This window comes from Abramis brama (genome assembly GCF_963993115.1).
Source record: "Abramis brama genome assembly, chromosome: 17".
Taxonomy (NCBI): Eukaryota; Metazoa; Chordata; class Actinopteri; order Cypriniformes; family Leuciscidae; genus Abramis; species Abramis brama.
Window position 1 is genome coordinate 5,849,319 of NC_139979.1, and position 25,793 is coordinate 5,875,111.

Here is a 25,793-nt window from a genome sequence, read left to right on the forward strand (position 1 = left end):
ATGAGCAGATGTAAAATTGTGGTGCAACTGACTGAAATGATATTCCCTTGCTCATGGCAAAACACTCTGGCACTGTTGCACTATCCACAGTCAACCAATAGTGGGAAGTATTGCTTCATAAATATTTCCCGACGCCTACAGTAAGAACAGACTGGCGACAGCAGGCAACAGAGGTTCACGCCACAACAGAGTAAAATCACGTCAAATCTCACTGTGTACGTAATGCGTTCATAAGACGTGCAATCTTAGATACAACCTGAAAACACAACTCATCAACAGAAGAATGTTTAGACACAGCAGATGAAGCTGTGAAAGCTCATTTGCTCAGTGATAATTAGTCTAAGGCAGCAGTGTATTGATATTCCTCAGACATTCTGTTTAGTGGTTTTATTATGCACTACAAACCCTTAGTATTAAACTTATGCAATTAATTCAGCCCAAACTGCTCAACCAACTAAAACTTTTATTCGACATTTGTTTCATGTGCTATCTACTTGTTAGTTTTTGTAAAGTTTATACTTACAAAGACAGCTCAAATTACATTTTGAAAACCTTCCATTTAGATAGTGGCATTTCATTTACACAGATCCAAAGCCTAAAACCTGTATACCTGAAACTTTGCTGCCTCGCAACCAGTAAACAACCATATTACAACTAGGGTTAGAAATGAACTTTTGGTGCAGAAAGCCATTTCTGAGAAACCCTGTTGATATTTGAAATCATCCCAAACAAACTCACCCTTCGCTTCATTGCTCTGCCCCCAAAATAACAAACACACAATGCAAGAGTGGATGTCTCTATAGCTAAAGCGAAACAAAAGAAATACTTCGTGAAAAATACAGTGAAGATGACGAACAAATGACAAGGAAGAACAAAAAAATGAACACACAGTACACAAGAGTATATACAAGCAAGAGTTTGTTGTTATTCGCCAGCAGCACACCAGCTCCAGACAAACAATGACACTCAAAACTGTCCTGTTACTACAGCTAACCTTACAGCAACAGCATATCTTAGTTCTGTGAAACAGCAAAATCAATGTAACTCACGTATGGAGCAGAAACAACGCAACCTTGGCATCCATTTTCAGGCCTTCCCTCTTAGGTCTTTGATCTTGCCTGATCAAAACCCTTCTTTTTCCAGTGATATTCCTCTGACCTTTTCTCTTTTGTAATGTCTCTCAGGCATCTCTCTTTCTACACTCTTTCTTTAAATCTCCCTCTTGCTCGCTCTCTCTCCTCCACTATGATCACATCATGAATGGACACACCCCCTACTGCTGATTGGCTCACTCTCTCTCCTCCCCCATCATGAGTGGATACACTCACTACTGCTGATTGGCTCACTCTCTCTCCTCCCCCATCATGAGTGGATACACTCACTACTGCTGATTGGCTAGAGCTCGGTCCGATCCTTCAACAGGATTTCTCAAAAATTCCTTAATTAAATTCCTTAATTAAAAATTCCTAATTAAAGTATTTCCTTTAACAGAAAATACTTAAAACTGATTTGTAGGTGCTTTTCTATAGATTACTTCTATTTTTCGAACCATACAAAAACACAGTGGGCCATTAATTATGTCAAATACTCCAACTAAATCAATTATAGAACAAGGAGCATTTACGGCCCCTATATTTTTATTATCTGGGGCATTTTTTTTTGTCACTTTCAATGAAACCGCCTTCCCACTAGGGCTGGGCGATATATCGCATGACATTGTTATGCACATCTCGTCAGTAAAGCCGGTTCCTTGATTAGTAGTAAATCGCCATCACCTGCTTTCAAATGGAGCGGCATTTACTACACAGAGCCGTAGTTCACTGACAAGCTGAGCCATATCGCATTAATTATCGCGGACGTATCGCCTGCGCACATACGGTCTAGCCGCAAAAGCGGATTCAAATCAGATCCGAAAATTCCGCATGCGAAAATTATCAGAACTCCACAGAGCTCCAATATACTGGAAATGAATGACTTCTGGTCTGACGTTTGTTAGAAGCCAACAAGAACATTCACCTCATTGCAATGCATTAACAACCACTCAGAACAGATTAACTCATATTTACTAAACTAACTAAACCAGTAAATTGACTAGCGCAAACTGTGTTAAATTTAACACACCAGCTTATTGGTGGAGAGGAGACAGAGTGATAAAGCCAATCAGTATATATGAGGATGATTAGAAGGCAATGATGATGGACAGAAGCCAATGGGCAAATTTGGCCAGGATGCCGAGGTTAAACCACTACTCTTTTTCGAAGGACATCCTGGGATTTTTTATGACCAGAGAGTCAGGACCTCGGTTTAATGTCTCATCCGAAGGACGGTGCTTTTTGAGAGTATAGTTTCCCCATCATTATACTGGGGCGTTAGGACCCACACAGACCCCCTACTGGCCTCACTATCACCTCTTCCAACAGATTTTCCCAGGAGGTCTCCCATCCAGGTACTGACCAGGCTCAGCCCAACTAAATCACCTTCCATGAATCATTCAAATAATCTCCTCCCATAAATTCTGTGCCTAAAAGGAAACTCTTACAAAATGCATATACAACAAGGTAAGCCGCCTAAAGAATTACTGTGTCCACGCCTTTTCAGCGCTAATTTTTCACTGTGTGCATTTAATCAATAATGACAGTAGTTTTTTAACGCCAAAAGAGGGTTTGCACTGGCATAAGCTGTTAGTAAATCTGGCCCATAGTTCTTAGTACAATAAAACTAGGGTAACTTAGTTTGCCACCAGAATCATCAAAACCAAATGAGATCCCCAAAAAATGTGTTATGCTTGTACAGTAGCAATGGCATTTTTGGCAGATTTAGCAAAATCTGCAGTTGCAATGGTACATTTTCATTTCATTAAACCGGGACACTAAACAAAAGTCGTCTTGCTCACACTCTTAAGAATAAATTGGCATTGATGGTTCCATGAAGGACTTTTAACATACATGGAACATTTCCAGTTTATAGTAGTAGTTCTTTAGATTTATAAAATGTTCTTTGAAGAACTGTTCACTGTAAGATTATTTGGGGAACCAAAAATGTTTTTTCCATGGCATTGCTGCGAAAACCCCCCCTTTTTTTTCCAGGTAAAATAAATGTAATATATTTTTGTTACAACAATAAGTCAATAATTGAAGGAATTGTATGGTACTAAGTAATATTTATGCAATAATTATGACCATTTAACCTATGACAATAATTAGGACCATTTAACCTTTTCAAATCATGGTCTTAATTTTTTTCACATACAGTAGAAAGTGCCACAAAAGTCATTAAGTGTCATGGCATTCCAATGAAGTAAAATATTTATAAAAATTAAAAAAATGGAAAAAATATATATATTTTTTTCTTCTGTATCACAAATGTTATTTCTGTACCACAGCAACTACAGATTCTGTCACAATACAATACAATATTGTTACTCTTTGTGAGAAAGTAGTGAATAGGTAGAATTGACCTTCTGGTGTTCTTCGGTCACTTTTGACAAAAAATACATTTGCACTTAATCAGAATGGTATGACACTTGGTGACTTTTGTGGCATTTGCTTTGTGAACACAAAAACAATCAAGGAAAAGTGACCGAAGAGCACCAGAGGGACAAAAATGTCAACACTACTTTGTCGCAAAGAGTAACAATGTAATTTCAGTGGTACATTTTCATTTTTTTTCAATTTGAAGTATTTGCCATGCTTCTCAAATCCCTGCGCATTTCAATTGAACCAGGACACTAAGTCATCACTTTCAGCCTATTATTAAACAGACAAAATCATTTAATCGCAAAGAAGTTGTTCGTTATATATCTGATGAACTCAGACATAATGACTCAATCATTGGCTAAAGAACAGATAAACATGATTGCTTCCTGCGTGACTAACTGTTTGTCTAACACTTCCAAACCGCACGCCGGCCGCTCGAACCCACAGCAGAAGCTGTGTCGGAGACAGCTCAGCTGTTAGATAACATACCTCAAGAGAGGGTTGTGTCGCCAAACTGGGTCCAGTCCCTGGATTAGAACCCACAACCTTCCACTCACCAGCAGCCCAGTGAGAGAGCGGGACTGAGGGAGGGAGAGTCAGAGAGACGGTCGGGGAGAGAGGGAGGGAATGAGGGAGCGGAGGGGTGCTCACTCTCTTGTGTGAGAGAGACGGGGAGAGAGAGGGTGACAGGGGCAGAGGGGCGAACGGGAGCGAGAGGGATAGGGAGGGAGAGAGGGATCTGGGACGGAGCGGTGGGGTACTCACGGATTGTCGGAAGGGTTGTGGGGGGGCAGTGGGTGGGATCTCCATGCTTGGCTGCTTCCCGGTGGCGATGCTCTTCCGCCGAAGCCGAGCGTTTTCTGAAAGAGAGAGCGATAAAAAGTGTCAGAACAAACCTAATTTTTTTTTTCTGTGAAATAAATGTAATATATTTTTGTTCAATAATATTTTATGTATTTTGAGGGAATTTGATGGTACTAAGTAATATTTATGCAATAATTATGACCATTTAACCTATGACAATTAGGCTAATGTAACAAAAGGCTGGAATACACTACACGACTTTTGCACAGATTTCTGTCCCGATTTGCAGTCAGAAAGTATCATAATGTTAAGCTAGGTTTATACTCGCCGCGTCCGCACGAGCGCGTACCAAAAATGACGTCACTGCGGTGTGGGCGGTCCTGCGCGTTGGGTGTGCAAAACACCATTTTGCTTGGCGGTGTGCGCAGCTTTTTTTTGTAACAGCGCATGCGGCTCCGCATCCGAAGATGCACGACTTCGAGCCGAATCTGGCCGAGCATGTACATTTCTCCGCACCGGCACCCAGTTTGTGCGTCTTAAATTAGTTGCTTACATTTACAAAATGAGCCTATAGCAGACATAAGCCATTTTAATAAAAAATAAAGGTCCATGTTTTATAAAATGTCCACGAAACTTAATGAAATGTTTAGTGAAATTAGAAAATATTTAAGAGATTGTTAATTTAGTTGCCTACATACATGTTTTTATATCCACATATTTTGTTGTCACAAGTAATAATCTCAGGGTTTACTGGATTTTACACGATTCTTTTTGGTGGTGGTGTACTAAAATAAACATTGTCACGTGTGGACCTTTCTTCTTCTCACCGCTGATTCCTGATGGTTAAGAGGAGAATTACTCGAGTCGCCCCCTGTCGTTTCACAGAATAGTACAACGGCGAGCGCGTCAAGTATAAGCGCCTCGTCCGTTTGGGGAGGTGTGCGCGCATTCAGCGGAGACTCGCACTGCGGAGCCAGGCGAAAGTATTTGTTTAAGTTGCCAAAAGTCTGCAGTCTGCAGGATACAGCAGTCGGAGCTGACAGATTTCCCAGAAAATTGCATAGATTATGAAGGGCACAGACTCAGATTTTTAAGTTTCAGTTTTAAGTGTCGTCAAATATGTTTGATATTTTGAGCCGATTTTAGAATACATATTGTTTTGATTTGTCACGCGTCTCCTAGCAAAGTGGCACACGTTTCTGCGCGAGTATGTTGTGTTCGGAACGACATGAAAGTCTGCTAGTGTGATCCTTAGTCTTTTTGTAACGGTCACCAGCTGGAGTGCCCTTGAGAGCCACCAGAGGGCACTCCACATCAGACACTCACGTTCACTCTCAGACTACAATTCCCATACTCACTGCCCGGACTCATCTCTGATCACTCATCACATTCACCTGTACCTCATTATCACTGATTGCATTCACTTGTGTCCCATCATTCTGTTAGTCTCAGTCTATTTATACCATGTTCATTCATTCACTCACCGCGAAGTCTTGTTAAGTGTTACACTGCATTTCTGAGCGTTTCCCTGGTTTTCTTGTTTCTTGGTTTTTGATATCTTGCCCTGTTCCCTGTATTACTCTCTTGCCTCTGGTCCCTGGATTACTCTCTTGCCTCTGGTCCCTGCCTGTTTTGTTTGTTTTGTTTGTTTCTTTGTTTTGACTACCTGCCTGTGTATGACCCTAGCCTGTACTTTGGATTACGCCTCTGGATTGCCCCAGCCAATAAAGCTGCATTTGGATCTCCTACTTTGTGTCTCTGAGCAGTTCGTAACAGAAGACTTCGCCACACCAAGATCCAGTAGCGATATCGCCATGAATCCAGCAGCACAGATTATGTGTCTCCGTCAGGGAGACCGACCCCTTGAGGAATATATCATGGACTTTATTAAACTGGCACATCTCACCTCAATGAACACAGAGTGCTTAATGATATTTTTCCGTGGAGGACTATCCGAGCCATTCAGCTCCCTTATGCCATTTCATCACCCTGACTGGAGCCTTCAACAATACATAATACAGGCTCTTTTGCTGGCTGAGTCACTTCACATCAGCCCTGCCGAGCCTGAGTCACTTCACGTCAGCCCTGCCGAGCCTGAGTCTCTTCACGTCAGCCCTCAAGAGCCTAAATCTCTCGAGCCTGCACTTCACGCCAGTCCAGCCGAGCCTGCACTTCACGCCAGTCCAGCCGAGCCTGCTCTTCACGCCAGTCCAGCCGAGCCCGCACTTCACGCCAGATCTGCCGAAGCCAAGGCAGTATGCGTCATGCCTGCCGCCCCTGAGACTGAGAGCGTCATGCCCGCCAAGCTGGAGCCTTCACCGCTGGTCTCGTCCAGCACAGAGCCCTCTTCACCGCTGGTCCCATCCAGCACAGAGCCCTCTTCACCGCTGGTCTCGTCCAGCACAGAGCCTTCTTCATTGCCGCTGGTCCTGCCCAGCTCAGAGCCCTCTTTGTCGCTGGTCCTGCCCAGCTCAGAGCCCTCTTCGTCGCTGGTCCTGCCCAGCTCAGAGCCCTCTTCGTCGCTGGTCCTGTCCAGCTCAGAGCCCTCTTCGTCGCTGGTCCTGTCCAGTCCAGAGCCCTCTTCGCCGCTGGTCCTGTCCAGCTCAGAGCCCTCTCCATCGCTGGTCCTGCCCAGCTCAGAGTCCTCTTCGCCGCTGGTCCTACCCAGCTCAAAGCCCTCGCCGCCGCTGGTCCTGTCAAGCTCAGAGCGCGCTGAGCCAGAGCCAGAGCTTCACGTCAGTCCTGCCGAGCCAGAGCCAGAGCCAGAACTTCATGTCAGTCCTGCCGAGCCAGAGCCAGAGCTTCACGTCAGTCCTGCCGAGCCAGAGCCAGAGCTTCACGTCAGTCCTGCCGAGCCAGAGCCAGAGCTTCACGTCAGTCCTGCCGAGCCAGAGCCAGAGCTTCACGTCAGTCCTGCCGAGCCAGAGCCAGAGCTTCACGTCACGTCTGCCCGTCCAGAGTCTCGTCCCGCCGAGACTGAAATTGTTCCTGAGCCTGATCCTGATACTGATCCTGAGCCTGAATCTGTTCCTCTTCCTCTTTCCACGCCTGTGTCTTCGGACAAGATGGCCGACTCCACGCCTGTGTCCTCGGACAAGATGGCCGACTCCACGCCTGTGTCCTCGGACAAGATGGCCGACTCCACGCCTGTGTCCTCGGACAAGATGGCCGACTCCACGCCTGTGTCCTCGGACAAGATGGCCGACTCCACGCCTGTGTCTTCGGACAAGATGGCCGACTCCACGCCTGTGTCTTCGGACAAGATGGCCGACTCCACGCCTCTGTCTTCGGACAAGATGGCCACCGCATCCCCTGAGCCCGTTCCTGTTCTTGAGCCCGTTCATGTTCCTGAACCGTTGGATCCGCCTGAAGGGTCGTCTCCGCCCCGGCCGCCTGAAGGGTCGTCTCCGCCCCGGCCGCCTGCTCCGCCCCGGCCGCCTGCACTGCCTGCTCCGCCCAGGCCGCCTGCACTGCCTGCTCCGCCCTGGCCGCCTGCACTGCCTGCTCCGCCCTGGCCGCCTGCACTGCCTGCTCCGCCCTGGCCGCCTGCACAGCCTGCTCCGCCCTGGCCGCCTGCACAGCCTGCTCCGCCCTGGCCGCCTGCACAGCCTGCTCCGCCCTGGCCGCCTGCACAGCCTGCTCCGCCCTGGCCGCCTGCACAGCCTGCTCCGCCCTGGCCGCCTGCACAGCCTGCTCCGCCCTGGCCGCCTGCACAGCCTGCTCCGCCCTGGCCGCCTGCACAGCCTGATCCGCCCTCGTCGCCTGCACTGCCTGCTCCGCCCTGGCCTTCCGCCCTGCCGGAGTCTTCAGGTCCTCTTCCGCTGCACGGGCCTGGCCCTCCATCCCGCCCCTGGGTCCGCCTCCGCTCCACCACCCTCCTGGACAATTTAGGAGCGTCTGGAATCCGCTCCTTAAAGGGGGGGCTATGTAACGGTCACCAGCTGGAGTGCCCTTGAGAGCCACCAGAGGGCACTCCACATCAGACACTCACGTTCACTCTCAGACTACAATTCCCATACTCACTGCCCGGACTCATCTCTGATCACTCATCACATTCACCTGTACCTCATTATCACTGATTGCATTCACTTGTGTCCCATCATTCTGTTAGTCTCAGTCTATTTATACCATGTTCATTCATTCACTCACCGCGAAGTCTTGTTAAGTGTTACACTGCATTTCTGAGCGTTTCCCTGGTTTTCTTGTTTCTTGGTTTTTGATATCTTGCCCTGTTCCCTGTATTACTCTCTTGCCTCTGGTCCCTGGATTACTCTCTTGCCTCTGGTCCCTGCCTGTTTTGTTTGTTTTGTTTGTTTCTTTGTTTTGACTACCTGCCTGTGTATGACCCTAGCCTGTACTTTGGATTACGCCTCTGGATTGCCCCAGCCAATAAAGCTGCATTTGGATCTCCTACTTTGTGTCTCTGAGCAGTTCGTAACACTTTTAGTGTATGATGCCCAGTTTTTCTCTGCAACCATTTACCAAAAAAAAAAAAAAAAAAACGTAAGAGAGCTGAAATTAAAATAAAAATGTTTTGCTTGCCAACTGCCTGTAATAAAAAAAGTTTCATTTGAAATACTAAAATTACTGAAACTAAAACTAAAATAAAAATAATGGTAAATAATAAAAAATATAAAATATTTTATGTATAAAAAAATCAATCACCCAATAATGAAAATTCATTAATTGTACTGAATATAAATAAATTATAATTTAAATATAAATAAATTATTATTTTTTCCCAAAAAATAAAAGAAAGAAAAGACATATAAATCAAACTAAAAGAAATCATATTTTTATCAAAAGTTGTTTTATTTTATTTAAGGATGTTAATCATGTTGACAGTATTTTCTTTATACTTTCAGGTGTAGATTCAATAAATCATGTTTCATAAATATACCTGTGAATAGGGTTTGTTTTTTGTTTTTTTTACAAATGGATTGGTAATCGAAGATGCTCTATCTATATGCCAGTAGGTATCAGTATAAAATCTAAGACCACCTTCACATCACCAGTGAAACCAGCTATTCTTTACTTGAAAAACAAAAAAATAATTGCCAAATGCAAGTGAAAACTTGCTGTTACTTGCCAGTTTGCAACCTAATGTACATTAGATAACAATTAGTCAGTGACATCTGTCTTGAATCGCACAACTTTCAGTGAAAAAATGTATCATGGAAAGACATATTTATATCTACTTATAATGTTCATCACATTAAACCACCAAAACAACAATTTGTGCGATAAAATCAATGTGGCTTTTCTTTACATTGTTGTGCCAGGTTGCATTTCACTGAGAGACGGAGTCTGGCTCATCTCGTATATGATGCTGCGAGTGACACTGTATGGCTCTGTCCCAAAACCAAGTGGACTGCCAATGTAGGCAGCATTCCCAATGCAAGGGCTGTTCCAAAAGGTAAGATACCTTCTTTTAGCTGTTGTGGTGAAGGCAATCCCATAATGCATTTCAACAAGAATAATTGCAAAAGAAGCAAAAGAAATGTCAATAACTATAAACAATTCAACTACATACATATTATTATTAATTAACATAATGCAATCCATTTAAGAATATTTATTGATTATTTATATGTGCTATGTACAGAATTGTTATGCATTTTACTATTCCAAATCACTTACACTATGAGTTTCAATTTAGAACAGAGCCATTGATCTGTGGCCAAGAAATATGCAAGGAAAATAGCTAAAAAGGATCTCAAGGATCAGTATTAGGGCTGATTTATATTGGCTATCCTAACGCCTGCTACAGACTGTGTGATTTCGGAAATTCTATAAGATCATTACAAATCACACTGTACGACATGGATCTAATAAACTTGGTACGACATGTACTGTATATAGGCTGTATGATAATGACACTATTGAATCGTATGCTATGACGCAAGTTAATATAGAAGAATAAAAAGTCATCAGCATGCGCTAGTAGTAAACAAATAGAGCAAGATGAATCGCACTTTGGTGGTTTTTATGTGAGCTGAAAAAAGAGGAGGAAGCGAAAAAGGAGAATATGGATGCAGTCATGGCTAGGGAACAGAGGCCAACTGGGCTGGCATGCCAGATTTGTAAATGGAGCTTGAGGTAAGTCGTTTTAAGTATGTCGTGTTGATCAATACGCCGTTTCATTTTTATTGGCTAGTCAGATGTAGGTCGTAGCAGCAAACACACTGTGAGATGATCATCCTAAATTTATGACAGCATCAGAAAATTATCGCAAAAAGAAATTGTCGCAAGACCTTGACGTCGGCCATTTTTGAATCTCTCTCACTGTACGACGTAGGACCACCGTTTTGGAGCCACGACCACAGAATTCGCCACGACTGGTCATCTTTGATCTGGGACAGCCCAAAATCGTACAATGTGTACCGGACATAAGTCCGATCACTTATTTTATGTTAGCTTTAAGTGGGTTTGCCAACCGCCATTAAAAGGAAAAGAACAAGCTCAATGTGCGTGTGTGCATGAAGGCTGTCCCAATTCGAAGGCTCCTTCAAATGTGGTCTCGAAATGCGTCCTTTGTTTCATGGGTAAAGAAGGATAAAATAGATGGACCCTTCGTGGCCTTGCCTACCCCAGAATTCATTATATTTATTCATTTATTTGATCAAAAATATAGTAAAAAAAGCAAAACTCTATGACAATTTAAAATAACTGTTTTCTATTTGAACATATTTTAAAATGTAATTTATTTGAAATGTAAATCTTTCGTAACATTATACATGTCTGTCACTTTTGATCAATTTTAATGCATCCTTGCTGAATAAAAGTATTGATTTCTTTCAAACAAAAATACAAATAATGTACAATACACTTTCATGCAATATTTTTGGCCAGTACATTTTCTCAATTCAACTGCTATTATTGGCAGACGTGGTAAAAGTTAATTTTGGACCAAAAGTGAAGTAAAGAAAATGGCAAAACAATGAGAAATAAAACAGTCTAACTGCAGGCACAAGAGACAGGCACTTGCAAACAAAGTGCTTATTGACTGGCGTCCTTGAGTAAGTACCGGATACCGAAGCGCAGTCATTGGCGGAGCTATAGACACGACTATTGCTCAGGAATGTGAAGTCATTAAAATAAGACCAACAGAAACAAATGAATGGGCGGCTTAATGAACGAAGAGGAGAAAAGACTGAAAGAAGCAGTGCTCAACCATCAAACCATCAGTCTCTCCTGCTCGATGCTGTGATAACCCTCTCATAAATCTCAGTGTAAATACCCACTGTCTCTCCAGCCAAAGCAATCTGTCTCTCTCTCTCAATCTCTGAAGCTCACATCTCACTCACACACACACACACACACTATCACAGCCATACAGTTCTCTCGCCTTGCACCCACGCAACTCTTTTACATAAATCAAACAGTGTATTTATCCATCTCTCTGCCTCTCTCTTTTTTTATGAGAGCATTTTCCTTCCCCTCACCTCTCACATCCATTCTATTCTCTGCACTTTCAATCTCATCAGTTTTTTCGGTCTCTTTGCGATCCTGAACGTCAGACCTCAAATCTCCAAATCGCTCCTCCTGATCCCTCTCCTGGTGCACAGCCTCAACTCAGCTGATTTTACAGTTCTTATTATGTAATATGTCCATTAAAGTCAAGTATATTTTACATACCGATTCATCTGAGGCCTCAGCTCTTGGTCATGCTGTCTCTTGAATACTGTATGTTCTGCAATCTTAAACTGTTTCTTGTTCAGAATCGGTTGTTTGTTTCCCGTTTTTGTTTTTTTTGAAAAAAATACTGGAACTGAATCATTTTCATGACTTTTGGCTCCACTAACAGTTTTTTTTATGCCAAATGGGGACAGAAAACCATAAACAAAAATAGAAGCATAAGAGCCGTTGTCATGACAATCAGCTAGAATCTTCTTTTCTACTACTGTGAATAACCGATCAGCTTTCGAGTGTGATTCTTGTTCAAGATAAGGATATGGGATCATTTCTGAACTCAATAGAACATTACAAATCAGAATGAAGTCTCTTATGCTCACCAAGGCTGCATTTATTTGATCAAAAATACAGTAAAAACAGTATTAATGTGACATATTTAAAATAACTTTTCAATTTGAATATATTTTAAAATATAATTTATTTATGTGATGTAAAGCTGAATTTTCGGCATCATTACTCCAGTCTTCAGTGTCACATGATCTTTCTAATATGCTGATTTGCTGCTCAAGAAACATTCGGAAAACAGTTGTGTCCTTAATATTTTGTGGAAACTGTGATATATTTTTGGGGGGATTCTTTGATTAATAGAAACTTAAAAAGAACAGGATTTATTTGAAATAGAAATCTTTTGTAAGATTATAAATGCCTTTACTTTGCTAAATTAAAGTATTAACTTCTTACGAAAAAAAAAAAAAAAAAACTTATTCTGACCCCAAAGTTTTTAATAGTAGTGTATATGCACAAACAGACACAGATATATATTTCTGAAAGTTTATTTAATCAACTTTTAGAAGCACACTGCATGAATGAGGCTTTTTGATGGATTTAATCAAGAACGGTTATTTTCAGAAGAAGAGATCAATGGAAATGATCAGCATGTAATAGACATGTGCTTTTCCATGACGACGACGAGCCCAAGCATTTGATGAATTTGAATAACTTTGTTCTGAAATTGTTCTATTCAAAACATTGTCTAAAAATGTAACATTCTTTTGAGGATAGTGAATGAAATATTGCTTGTCAAACATTGGTCATTCTTCCTTCCACAAAATGACTACAAGATTCTAAAACAACTATTAAGGAAACAAAAAATTGTATGCAATCAGAATCTGAATTTCCTATGATTTTCATCTCTATTCGTGAAAACGGAGTTGTGTTGCCATTTATTTATTTACAAATAATACACCCTTCACTTAATTAGCTGTAATTATGGAAACTTACATTATTAATATATATATATATATATATATATATATATATATATATATATATATATATATATATATATATATATATTGCAATTTAAAATAATTGCTTTGCATATATTTTAAAATGTAATTTGTTCCTGTGATGCAAAGGTGAATTTTCAGCATAATTACTCGTCTTCAGTGTCAAATGATCCTTCAGAAATCTTCAGAAATGTCTTATTATTACCATGTTGAAAACAGTTTTTTCAGGATCATTTGATAAAAAGTTAACCAAAAGAACAGCATCAATTTGAAATGTAAATCTTTTGTAACACTTGTACATGTCTTCATTGTCACTTTTGATCAATTGAATGCATCCTTGCTGAAAAAATCGTAGTGTCCCCAAACTTTTGAATGTTAGTGCATATGAATATAGTAGTCATTCAGTACTATGGTATAGTATGGTACCATCACAGTAATGTTCTGAAAGGATATAAAACAATCAATGCAATGCGACTGCTAATTGCAAATCAATCTCCAGTTTTTAATATGAATCGTCATATGGTACAAAAATAAACTATAAATCACTTTAATGTGTCTGAGATGGAGAGAACATTGAAAACACTATATAAATGTTCACCCTTATAAATGCCCTTCAAGAGCCACAGAACTTGATGGACTGAACCTGATCGCAGGCCAGAGGTCACTATTCCTTTTAATTATGCCAAACTGAAAGCCAAAGTAAAGCGGGCTCGATACATCCATTTATTTCAATTTCTCCCTGTCCTTCTGGATCCAAATCCAGGCTCTTTATTTGGTTGCCATGGCAACATTTTCTAGTACCTTACATTTGACTAACATGATGAAACACTGAAGTGATGGAACACAGACTCACACGCATGTGAACATGTATGAACAAGGCTGTCGGACGGACGAGAAATGGCAAGTTGCCTTTCGATGAAGTTCAAATGGGCACCGTCTGTTATCAAACACAATGATCGCTAAAATAAGCATGTGTTCTGCAACTTGAGGATAAAAGGAGATATTTTCTATCACACAATAATGATGGAAGGGAGAAAAAGCTGGACTTCCAACATAGGTGTGTACAAGTATGTGTGGGTGTGTGTGTGTGTGTGCACTTTTTATTCTCAATGTAAATCTGATGTCAAGCTGAAAGCCAGAGCTGAAGTGTGTGGGTGGAAAAAGCTTCAAGCTTCAGTCCCTTTGAGAGAGACAGAACGGAAGAGAGAGAGAGAGAGACAGCGAGAGGAGGGGGAGCAAACATGATAAAAAGTGAAACTAATGACAAAAAATAATGCTCAGCTTTTGATTGATATGCGTGGGGTTGCAAGTGGATCGATTTTTACACCTAAATTGGATTTGTAATGGTGGGCTTGAATAAAACAAAGAAGAAATGAAAACAATATTATTTGAAATTAAGCCTTATTGAGTATTGTTCATAAAAGTGAAGTTTGTATTCTGTCTCCTATCCCAGCTCAATATGCACAGACAATTATAAGTAAGTCTGAGCTGTAAACGTCACATGACTAATTCGGTTACACTTTATTTTAAGGTGTTCTTGTTACAGTGTAAATTATACGTTTAAGTACTGAGTAATAGAAATTAAGAACATGTATTAGTATATAATTAGGGTTAGGGTTTGGTTTAGTTGCATGTAATTATGCATAATTTACTGTTATTACTAGTAAGTACAAGTGTATGTAACAAGGACACTGTAAAATAAAGTGTTACCACAAATTCTATTAGCAACCTTTGAATAGCTGTCAATAGAGATGGTGTAGTTACAGAATCTACCAGGAGGGGGCTAAAGGAGTCAGAGTGAAACAATAACACTGGCTCAACCAATGGTGTGAGTTTGGGGCGGGGTTATCTGTGTGTTTGACGAATGGGAGTGTTTGGGAAACCTGTTTGATTGTCATTATTTGTCCAATTCGTTTGGTGCCTCTATAGTGGCACAGAAATCACACACTTTAGCTTTATTAAAAAAAAAAAAATGTAAGTAGATTTTTTAGTGAAGCTGCAAAAGAAAAAAAAGAAAGAAAGTGATGCCTGCAAATCCTGGAGACAAATTACCAAAGGACATCTGTGCGATGCTTTCTTCTGTTGTCATTTTCAAGGATTTTTCTCCTGCAGCAGAGTTTTTTTTAAACACTCTTTTCATAAAAGCATCACGAAACAACCTTCCAAAAAGTTCCACGGACTAGAAATACATTTTTAAGACTGATGACATTCAAATGACTAGATCTATGCAGTATTACATATCGTCAAAATGATTTTTTAGGAGCACAAAAAGGATGAGGACTGATTTATGATGCAATTCGTTTTAAAATATCGACACATTATTGAATTCCAATTTTTTGCAAAAGCAACAACAATCACATTTAAATAAAGTCAGCTTTTTAAAGAACTTGTCACGGCGTGCATGTTTAAATTCATTCAAAAGACCAGTTAAATGATGTGACCTTGTGTTTTCCTAGTTGTTCGCAAAATCAGAGAACCAGTTTAGATACTAAATCAAATGACTGTAATATGCATATTATTCCTACCTACAGCAGAAATGCAACTGTAAGGGGGCGGTACAATCCCTTATTCCTCCTTAATTATTCCCGTCCAGGATCCAGAAGTAATCTCGAGCCACCAAGAAAGACAAATTGTCCAAACTGTCCTTCTCCAATCATATTCCAGTCTTGATTTCTTTTAAGTCACTTGTTTCTGCTTCACTTGAGAACGATTGCTTTCCCTTAGCAGATCAAGTGTTCCTCTAAAGGTCAACAGAAGGGTGGATTCCCACACCATGTTTGGTTAATCATGTGTCTATATGCACTCTTCTCTCAAATCTGGCATCAGCGACTTTTTGACCATTAAATAAATCCAGAAAAACTTCCATTCTTGCTTTCCCCAAGTAATCCTATATGCATTAATGAACATCTCTGCAAGTCACGTTCACTTGTGAAGTTCAACACTGCCATAATACTTCTCTTTAAATGTAAATCCTAACTAAAAACAGCCATTTATGCATTAACTTGAATTATTATTGCAAGTAAGCTAAATATACTAGTTTAATACATGTATTTCACTTATACTATATTTAAGACTTCTATTTTGATAGCTATTTACCTAAGAATTGTTATGTAGTAAATCATTAAAAATGTCAATATTTACAATCAAGAATTTGAACTCTATAAAAGGACTCTATTTAACTGTTAGAATTGTTGTGTCTCATTCCTCCACCTCGTCTCAGTCACTCTCTCCAGCCCTGTCAGCGGCTGTTCCTCAGAAGAGTGCCAGATAGAGAGCTCCGGGTCCCGGGGACGCTCACCGGCGCCTTCACGCACGACCCTGAACCGACGAGCCGTTTCCCTTCTGCCTTTACTGCGGTTACCAACACCAGATCTGCGGCGAAACTCTCTCATGTTTTACTTTAGCTATAATTATAGGCGTCGTTTAGCGTTGCAATCGAGCTATCAACGTTTAAAACGCTCTAAGCGAGAACTTTTCAGAGAGTGCGTGCACATGACTAAGGCGTTTATTCTAAGCTTACACTTCCATAGACAGTAAAACACTGGCATCTGATGCAAACTTGTGTGTGTGTGTGCGCGTGTATGTGCGTGTGACGGAGCCAGACTTCTCCGCAGCTCCGTGCCAGTGACACTGATGCATAAATCCTCCGAGCGCACGAAGTTCAGACGTTCATTCTTGCACAAAACCGATGCATTTAGCGACGAATCAAAGCTCAGATGATGAGGATTCAGACGGATGGATCATTTGCATGTGGACTTCCAAAAGCAATTCCAAAATGACATCGGAAATCCTTTGCATGAGGAAAGGCTTGCTGTATTCCGGAATGTTTGCTTGTTTCCAGTCACACACGCAGGAATATCAGCAGCAAGGCGACGCATCCTTTCCTGCGGTTGTCCTTTTCTTTACTGCGCTCTCACTCACTCGAGGAGGCGAGAGGAGAGAAGAGGGGGTGAGCTGGACAGGGGGGTGGGGGAGAGATGGGATTTGATGGAGAGAACTTCATGTAAAAGCCTGGGGCAAACTCTCTCTCTCTCTCTCTCTCTCTCTCACACACACACACACACACACACACACACACACAGCTCTTGTGTATGTGTGTGTGTGTGTGTGGATGTGATGCTTTCAGCCAGCCGGTGAGTGGAGAGGCTTGTGTAGAGGCAGGTTATGTGGGAGGAATGTGTGTAATTACACAACTACACAAACTGAAGACAAATGACAATGTAGATTAAACTCTGAGAGTGCACGTATACAGTACAGAGAGACGCTGCAAGCTGCATGTTAGCTTTCACTGTATTAATTCTATTGTATAACTAGCATAGATTTTTACATTTGATTTGGGGCACAAGGGTGGTTTGCGTGGTTGTGTGCTCTGGTTATGTGTTTGCTACGGTGTTCTGAGTGGTGATGCTATGCGGTTGCTAGGGTGTGCTGACTGGTTGCCAGGAGGTTCATTACTGGTCAAAAGAGCTCAGCCTCAAGTTTCTATGATATTCTGGCAGTCTGAAAGTCTGATTGCTTGGAAAAGTGATAGTACAGCAATAATAAAAGGGATAGTTTACCCATAAAAAAAATATAATTCTGTCATCATTTACTTACCCTCATGTCGTTTCAAATTTGCATGACTTTTTTTTTTTTTGGATGGATTATCTTTAATATACTGTATAAATACACATTAATAATTTCAAGACATTTACTTTTTTATAATATATATATTGAAATGTATAAATATGTATTTATTAACAGAAATGTATATTATATATTTAATGTTATATTAAAAATTGACAAGTAATTTCATATAACTGTCTCTCTGTACTGTACAGGCACTCTCAGAATTGAATATATATAATGTATATTTTGTATGTATGTATGTATGTATGTATGTATATATATATATAGTCAGGGATATTCTGTCATTTCTTTGTTTAGTTTCATGTTCATGTTCATAGTTCATGTTTTTTGCCATCATTAGTTGCTATGGATATTCATTTGATCATCCCACCTGTTAGTCTTTTAGCTCATTATCCGTGTGTATTTAAGTTCCTCGTTTCTCTGCCTTGCTTGTCGGTTATTGTTCGTAATAGTGTTTAAACTAGAACACACTGTGACGCTACCTCTGAGTTTGTTTAATTAAAATACCTTTATTTTTTAAATCTTCTTCATTTCTTCATCATCTGTAGGCTTTATACACAGCATTTGGGACAGATTTATGTATATATAAAATGAATATATATACTGTATTAAAATGTATACATATTAAAATGTAATTTATTCCAGTGATGTCAAATCTGAATTTTCAGCATCATTACTCCAGTCTTCAGTGTCACATGATCCTTCATAAATCATTATAATATGCTGATTTGCTGCTCAAGAAACATTTCTTATTATTATCAATGTTGAAAGCTTAATATTTTGGTGGAAATCTTGATACGTTGTTTCAAGATTCTTTGATGAATAGAAAGTGAAAAAAAAAAAACTGTATTGAAATATAAATCTTTTGTAACATTATGATTGTCTTTACTGTGCAATTTTGAGCAAATGAATGCATCCTTGTTGAATAAAAGTATTAATTTCTTTCAAGAAAAAAATCGTACTGACCCCAAACTTTTGAATGGTAGTTTGTATATTGTATATTTTTTTACCAAACGTTTAGAAGCTTTCTAGCACTAAAAACCATAAGACTGCATTATTAATGGGTTCTTTAACAAATCACACCCACATCGCATCAAAAATAAATAAAAAATTACGTTTTTAATCAAGAATGGTCATTTTCAGACAAAGTGCTGTGTAAATGATCAGCGTGTTATAGAGATGTGAGTTTCCATGACGACTGCAAGCCCAAACCCGGCCTGCAAGCACTAAAGTTGAACCATTGAGACAAGGCCGAGCTGGACACATTTCCAGTGGAGAGGCATCTTAATGCTCACAAAGACAGCTGACACACACATCATCCCTCCTGATGATTGGAATCCACCTCAGCGCGATTGATCCAGACTGCAAGAAAATGGACACGGCTAATGTACGTATATCCCTCATTCAAGAGCCTGACCATATGTACATTTAATAAAAAGAACACTGTATACGTGATCAAAGACAATTTAAAATCTATCTGCCTTGCCCCGAGTTTTATTAAAACTTAGAAACCAAGATTCACGATCCAAAGATGCACTCTTCTTTCTCTCCCTCTTCTAATTCCTCCCCTCTCTCTTTCATTTTTCTTTTCTCTCTAGCAGTCAGTCTGCTCTATAATTATTTCCATGGTTACCATTAGCGATCTTAGGCTAAGCTCAATGTACAAATGTCTCTTTTCTCTTTCACATTTTCTTTCAGCTCCTCAATTTGCCTGACTGTGTTCGTTAGCATACAATTACTCCCTTCTGAGATGTTTCCTCTTTTAAAGAACCAGCCCATGGCCAAGAAAAATCAGAGAGGCCATCTCTTCTGTCTCTTCATTGTTTCCCACAGACAGCGATGAGATCAAACAGAGAACAAATAGAGACTATGCTCTTTTGCATTGACCCACTGACTATTTTTACTAGTCTCCTTTGCTTTGAAAGAGCAAAGGAGAAATGCCAGTGTTTCTCCAGGTTTGATTTGAGATAATTTCTTGTATTGGTGGAATCCTGGTAACCATCAGTGAAGAGAGTGTAACAGAGAACTCAACATCACCACAGAATACAGAATGAATAACGGTTCCACCCACCTCCCACAGATTTACCACCTACTGGGATCAACACCAAACAGCAGCCGGGCAAGACTAACAAACACCGACACACATCAAACAAACACTTACAGCTTTGTGTGTTTCTCACTCGCCGAGAATGAACAATAATACCCAGAGGTTCAAAATGTATTGTTCAGAGATTGCTCTTACATATCTCAGGAAACTTCAGGAGTTCTCAGTTACATTAAGTACCAACTTTGCATCAGATGTTTCTCCTTAAAGGGACAGTACACCCACAAATAAAAATTCTGTCATAATTTTATTGTGGTTTGGACCTCATCATTCTGTCATCTCACCCTCATGTTGTTCCAAACCTGTATGACTTTCTATCTCCTGAAGAACACATAAGATATTTAAACGAGTGAGGAGGTCCAAACAACGTTGGAGCCCAATCACTTCCATTGTATGGACAAAAAAAACCACTAAGATATTTTAAAAGACCCTTAAAATTCAGTAATATTATTGATTTGACGAATTTTGCAAAATCAACACTGTTATTGAACTGAATTGAATCAACACTGAACTGACTTGAGCTGAACAACAACACCATTGTCTTCTGTAGAGCTACTTCCCGGCTAACAAAAATATGTTCTAAGCATACTTTTCTAACGTTTCACATTAAGTTATAAAAACTTATGGTTACACTATATTTCAATGGATCTATGTCTGTATGTCTGTAGGAAGACATTCTACTTCCTACAGACTTTATACTGACTATAAGTAACTTTGTAACTTCATGTCAACTAACTCTCATTAGAGTATTAGTAGACTGCACCAAACACAGGAAAACTGAACATAATAACCCTGACATATCCCCCGCGTCCTTGTGCCTCAATAATAAAAAAGTCCAACAGAGGAGGGCGGGAGGGGGCTTAGATGGGGGATGCAGGGCAGGAACATGGGCCAGGCAGGGCAAGGGCAGAGATGAAGGTGGGCAGAGACAGGGAGGAATCCCCAACAGGAGGGCCAGGACGCAGGCCCACGGCGGATTTTATACAGACCAAAGTGGAGTCAGAGGGACGAGGAAGCCCAGTGGAGCCAAAGGGACAATGGTCCCAGGTGAAGCCGAGGGAGGGAGGAGCCGACTGCTTGACAGGCCAAGGACGAGTGGCGGGCACATAGATCCAAGGTGGAGCTACTGGGTCGACATCATGGGCTGAGCTGGCGAATACTCTTACAGAGACGAACCAATGATGACCAGAGAGGGAGCCGAAGGGCTGAGGGGAGGCAGTGCAGGCAGGGCTGGAGGACTGGGCAGTACAGGTGGGGGTGAAACAACAGGCTTAACAGGGTCACACGGGACAGGCATAAAATTCAGGAATGGATCTCTAGGCTGATATGGAACAGGCAGACTTAAAACAGGCAGAGGAGGTGGGAGCGGGAGGCAGGGCGGGAATTTAAATTCAAACATTTCAGTACTGATAACAAAGACAAGCTCAGTGCAGGAAACAGAAATGGGAAGGATGCACTCACTCTGAAAGTCTATAAGCAGCCGCTGTAGAGGGGGTTGGGCTCCATGACATCCCCTCAAACTCCACCAGTAATCCCAGGGGCACAGGCGATGTTGCCAGCTCACGCACCTGGTCAGACGTTTCTTCGGGCTTGGGCTACGGGAAGATCCTTGGCTCAATCTCCTTTGTTACTGTCGCTGGTATTGTGGCGGGCTCTGGATCTGTGTCTGCAGTGGGCTCAGGGTTCGTCGTCGCTAGTGGCAGTGGTTGCCGGTGATCTCCTCCTCGTTCTTGCAGAACGTAAGAGTGAACTGTTGTAGAGGACTACCCACTCCACGTACTCCATGAAAGTCTCTAGAGGCTCATTTCCGGCAAACGCGCTCTCGTCTCCACGTTGAGGCTTGTCCGGAAAAGCACACACAGGCAGTCGTCATCATAATGGACGCGATGGCAACGGTCCAGAAACGCCTGTATGAGCCTCTCTGGGACTGGTTCACCTGTGAGAGGAGGTGGATTCTTTTTGCTGCCGCTAGATCCAAGTTAAGTCCGTTATTCTGTCACGGTTAGGTTGCAAAGATGCAAAGATCTAATCGCAGCAGCTTAACTTTATTTACAAGAACTTATTTAAAAGTCTCAGGAATAAACTCTTAGACATGAACTGAACTACCTAGCATAAAGCGACAATAACGGACAGTGAACAGAACAAAACTTAAAAACAGGGCTTAAATGGGCAAAACTAATAAACAAAATGAGCAACAGGTGTAACTGATCAAGTAACCAAAGCACCAAACACAGGAACACTGAATATAACCCTGACATTACCATGCCATACATGTGACCATTAAGTGACATCAGATAACCACAAACAATTAGTAAAAATATATACTTAAAATCTCATCAACAGCTCCTTCAACTGTGAAAGCTAATGTATAAAATCCAGAGCCCCCCCACACACGCTGTTCATATGGAAACTACATTCATACATCAAACATTATGTGTTCTTTCTTCCTCCACCACCCTGTCATGGTTGCGACACTAATGTAATCTCTTTCTCTGTGAAAAGGTGCATTGCTGGATTATGTAACTAGCCTTTTTTTTTCCTTCTGCTAATCAGACATGACTGCATTTGGTACTTATTTTGAATCCTAGCAAACAAGCTCTCTGCAAAATGCCGAAGGGACAATCAGGCAACTAAACACCTCAACCAGCACAGGTTTTATTACTTTCTCTCAAAGGACACTTGTTTGTGTCAGTTCAGCCCTCCTGCATTCTCGGTCTCATATCGAGGTCCCTACTGATGCCATCGCTCCGAGGGAGAAGGAATCGGACGCTTGCATGACCAAACTGAATTCCTGTGTGAATGACTGGCCAATAAGAGAACAGATCTTGACCTTTGCCAAGCCACATGGAGAGGACATTATTACTCCTGACATTTGCACACATTTCTTTGTGGTTTTTATGCCTTCGACTGTGACCGTCATTTAAAATCAGTTCGAGACAAACAAAATGATAATGAAGAAGATGACAGGCATTACTACGGCTGCTAAAATCTAACTACATGACACAATCGACAACCGATTTGAGGCAACTGCAAGTGACAGGTATATTAAAAGAGAGGAACTCATCGATACTGCTGAAAAGTCCACTATAGCCCCAGGTTGAAGTTCAATTATGGCCACTGACCAGATAAATTGTAAACGAACAGTTGCATATCTTAGAGCAAAACACATACTGGCATTACTGAAAAAATCTGTGCTTTTGATTTGTGAATGATTTCATGAATCACCCACAAAGACAGTTAGGGGTTAATTCAGGATAATTTGGGTCATTTTTCTCGTCATCTCAATGGCAAAACAGTGTCCCAATTTACCTGAAATCACCCCTACTTGTTTTTTGAACAAATCAGAGTCAATGTTTCGATTCTGAGTCGATTCTGTTTTTGAATTAATGATTTAATGAATCACTAACAAAAAAACTCTATAATTTTAATGATTCTCCCCCTCGTGTATCTCTCTGTACTAATTTAATATAGCAACATGTTCAAAAAGCAAAAACTTGAATCAACCAGATACTGTAATTTTTTTTCTCTACAGTTTTGTTTTGTGTGAATGGACATTGTACTGTATTGTAGAATATACATATGTAATTCATTGTGTAAATGTTTCTCCTTAAAAAACAGAATATATGTACTTACACATATAAATGTTTCTCTTTCAAATAAAAACAAAGTTCTGGCATGAAACTCTAGATGGTGCAGGCTAATAGGTCCTTCTACTCACCTGTTCATAATCACATCATTATCTATATGGCGCAGCTGATTGGTTCCTGCCGTATTCAGTAGCCAATGAGCTCGCTGCTCAACCTTCAAATACTTAGGTAGCATTTGCCTTAGCAGTCCAGCGTGGTTTCAGAAACCCTCCACCTTCCCCAGCTCCACCTGTATAGATCTGCTACGGGTAACTCGTGTACTTTATATTGTACAGCAGCAGCATGTCTTACTTGCTCACAGCAGCGTGTCGTGTATGTATTGGCAGTAACAGATCCCGTACTTGCTCTGCCGCAGCAATAACAGCAGCAGCGTAGCAGATCTATTCCGCCAAGACCAAACTTACAACATTGTCATATCCATTACCATGCCAATCACTCAGAGAGTTGTCATGACAGATATCATTTTAAATGCTACAAGTGAATTTTGGATTCACAACAATACAGTATGAAAAATTTATATTTATTTAGAGATTTGCTAAAGATTACAAGGTAACACTTTGCAATAAGGTGTAATTTGTTAGCATTAGTTTATGCATTAAATAACGTGAACTAACAATGAGCAATATATTTTTGCAGGATTTATTCATCTTTGTTAATGCTAGTTAATAAAAATGTTCATGTTAGTTTAAAGTGCATTAATAATGTTAACAGATGAAATTTATGATCTTAAAAAAATATTAATAAATGTTGAGATTAACTAAGAATGCTGAAGAAGTATTGTTCATTCTAAGTTCAAAGTGTTATTAAAAAAAGCGTTTTTAAAGATTAACTTTAATAGTGCATTAAATAATGGCAAAATATGTACATTGTTAAATGAGCATGCATAATTGAAAAACCAATATCATATTGTTTTACGAACAGTACTCTCCAATATCGGCCGACAACCAATATGGTACCGTTATATTGTGCAAAAAAAAGGAGCATGCATACTCTACATGAAAGTAAACAGGGTCAACTTTGATTTCATGTTGACATTTAGTAAAAAAGGTGACAAGCAGGAAGCAGGTTTTATGTGACAGCCGAGATAAGACAGGATAAACAGACCAGCAGAAAACTGGCGTCAGTGTGAGCGAGAGGAATGATGCTGAAATGAGGACGCACATGAAGCGTACACAGTGCCACCTGGATAGGCCCTGCGCCAAGACTGTTGTATAAACTTGCTGTTCCATGCATATGCACGTGTGAACACACAAATGCACGCATGCTTGTTTTGGGTTGCCTTCTACTTGCACACTTAATGATACACAACTGATGCAAAACAGCGACATCATCGTGCACACACAATAATTGTCACACGCATTAATCTGTTTTGGCATGTCGCTCGACACCCGCAGTGACAGAGTGTGAGAGCGATTCTCGTGCAGCCTTTTGCACAGTGATTCTGAAGAAAAAAGATATCGGCGGCAAGCTGTACCCTGACAGCCTTTCCACTCCCCACCCTCTCGGAAAGGATCTGCACTAGCGGGGCCGCAGTGCTGCGAGCACATCATCATTTAGAGCAGTAATGGCTCTAGTCTCCATGATAGAGGAAGGCAGCTGGAGAGACTGCAGGCTGCGGCCCGATTCGCCTGCTTATACTATGCACTAAAAGTATGTACTTTTTGGTGATGGGGAAAGTGCATCATTTTGAGTGTACAGTCAGAATATTAAAGTACTGGGACAGGTAGTACGGGGGTGGGCACAGACCCCTTTGGCACATTTGTATATGTGTCCTGCCACCATAAACCAGTATTGTCCAAGATTCAAGCCCCCTGAAAGGGTTTGTTGCCTGATTGGAAATGGTTGTCATGTTGTCCTGTTTTAGCTGATCATGTAAATACATTTATTGAAAAATTATTGAGAAATATTACATATTACTATTATTATAATTAACCCTGTAATGCCTACTGTATAATATTCAGGATGTGGTACGTGTCTTTATGGTGTGAAATCTTTACTGATATTTAAGTAAATGTAAGAATAACTTTTAGATTGTAGTAATATTCAAGATGAATACTTACTGGACTGAAGAAACTTGGGGTTACTTGATCATCCATCCATACATCATTTTTTTTTTTTTTTTTTTTTTATCATGTTCAAATATGATACTCAATATGATATGCAAAAGCATTGTTAGCAAACTTTGGTCGCAACTTCCAGTGAACTGTAT

At 40.7% G+C, this 25,793-nt stretch overlaps 1 protein-coding gene across 1 annotated transcript in view; it reads right to left on the reverse strand.

Annotated features, from left to right (window-relative positions):
- The window catches only part of syngap1b (synaptic Ras GTPase activating protein 1b), a 131,507-nt gene that overhangs the window by 40,555 nt on the left and 65,159 nt on the right, over window positions 1–25,793 (reverse strand). The window contains 1 exon segment of the mRNA XM_084088019.1: window positions 4,242–4,336. Within this exon segment, the coding sequence (XP_083944145.1) occupies window positions 4,242–4,336 (95 nt within the window).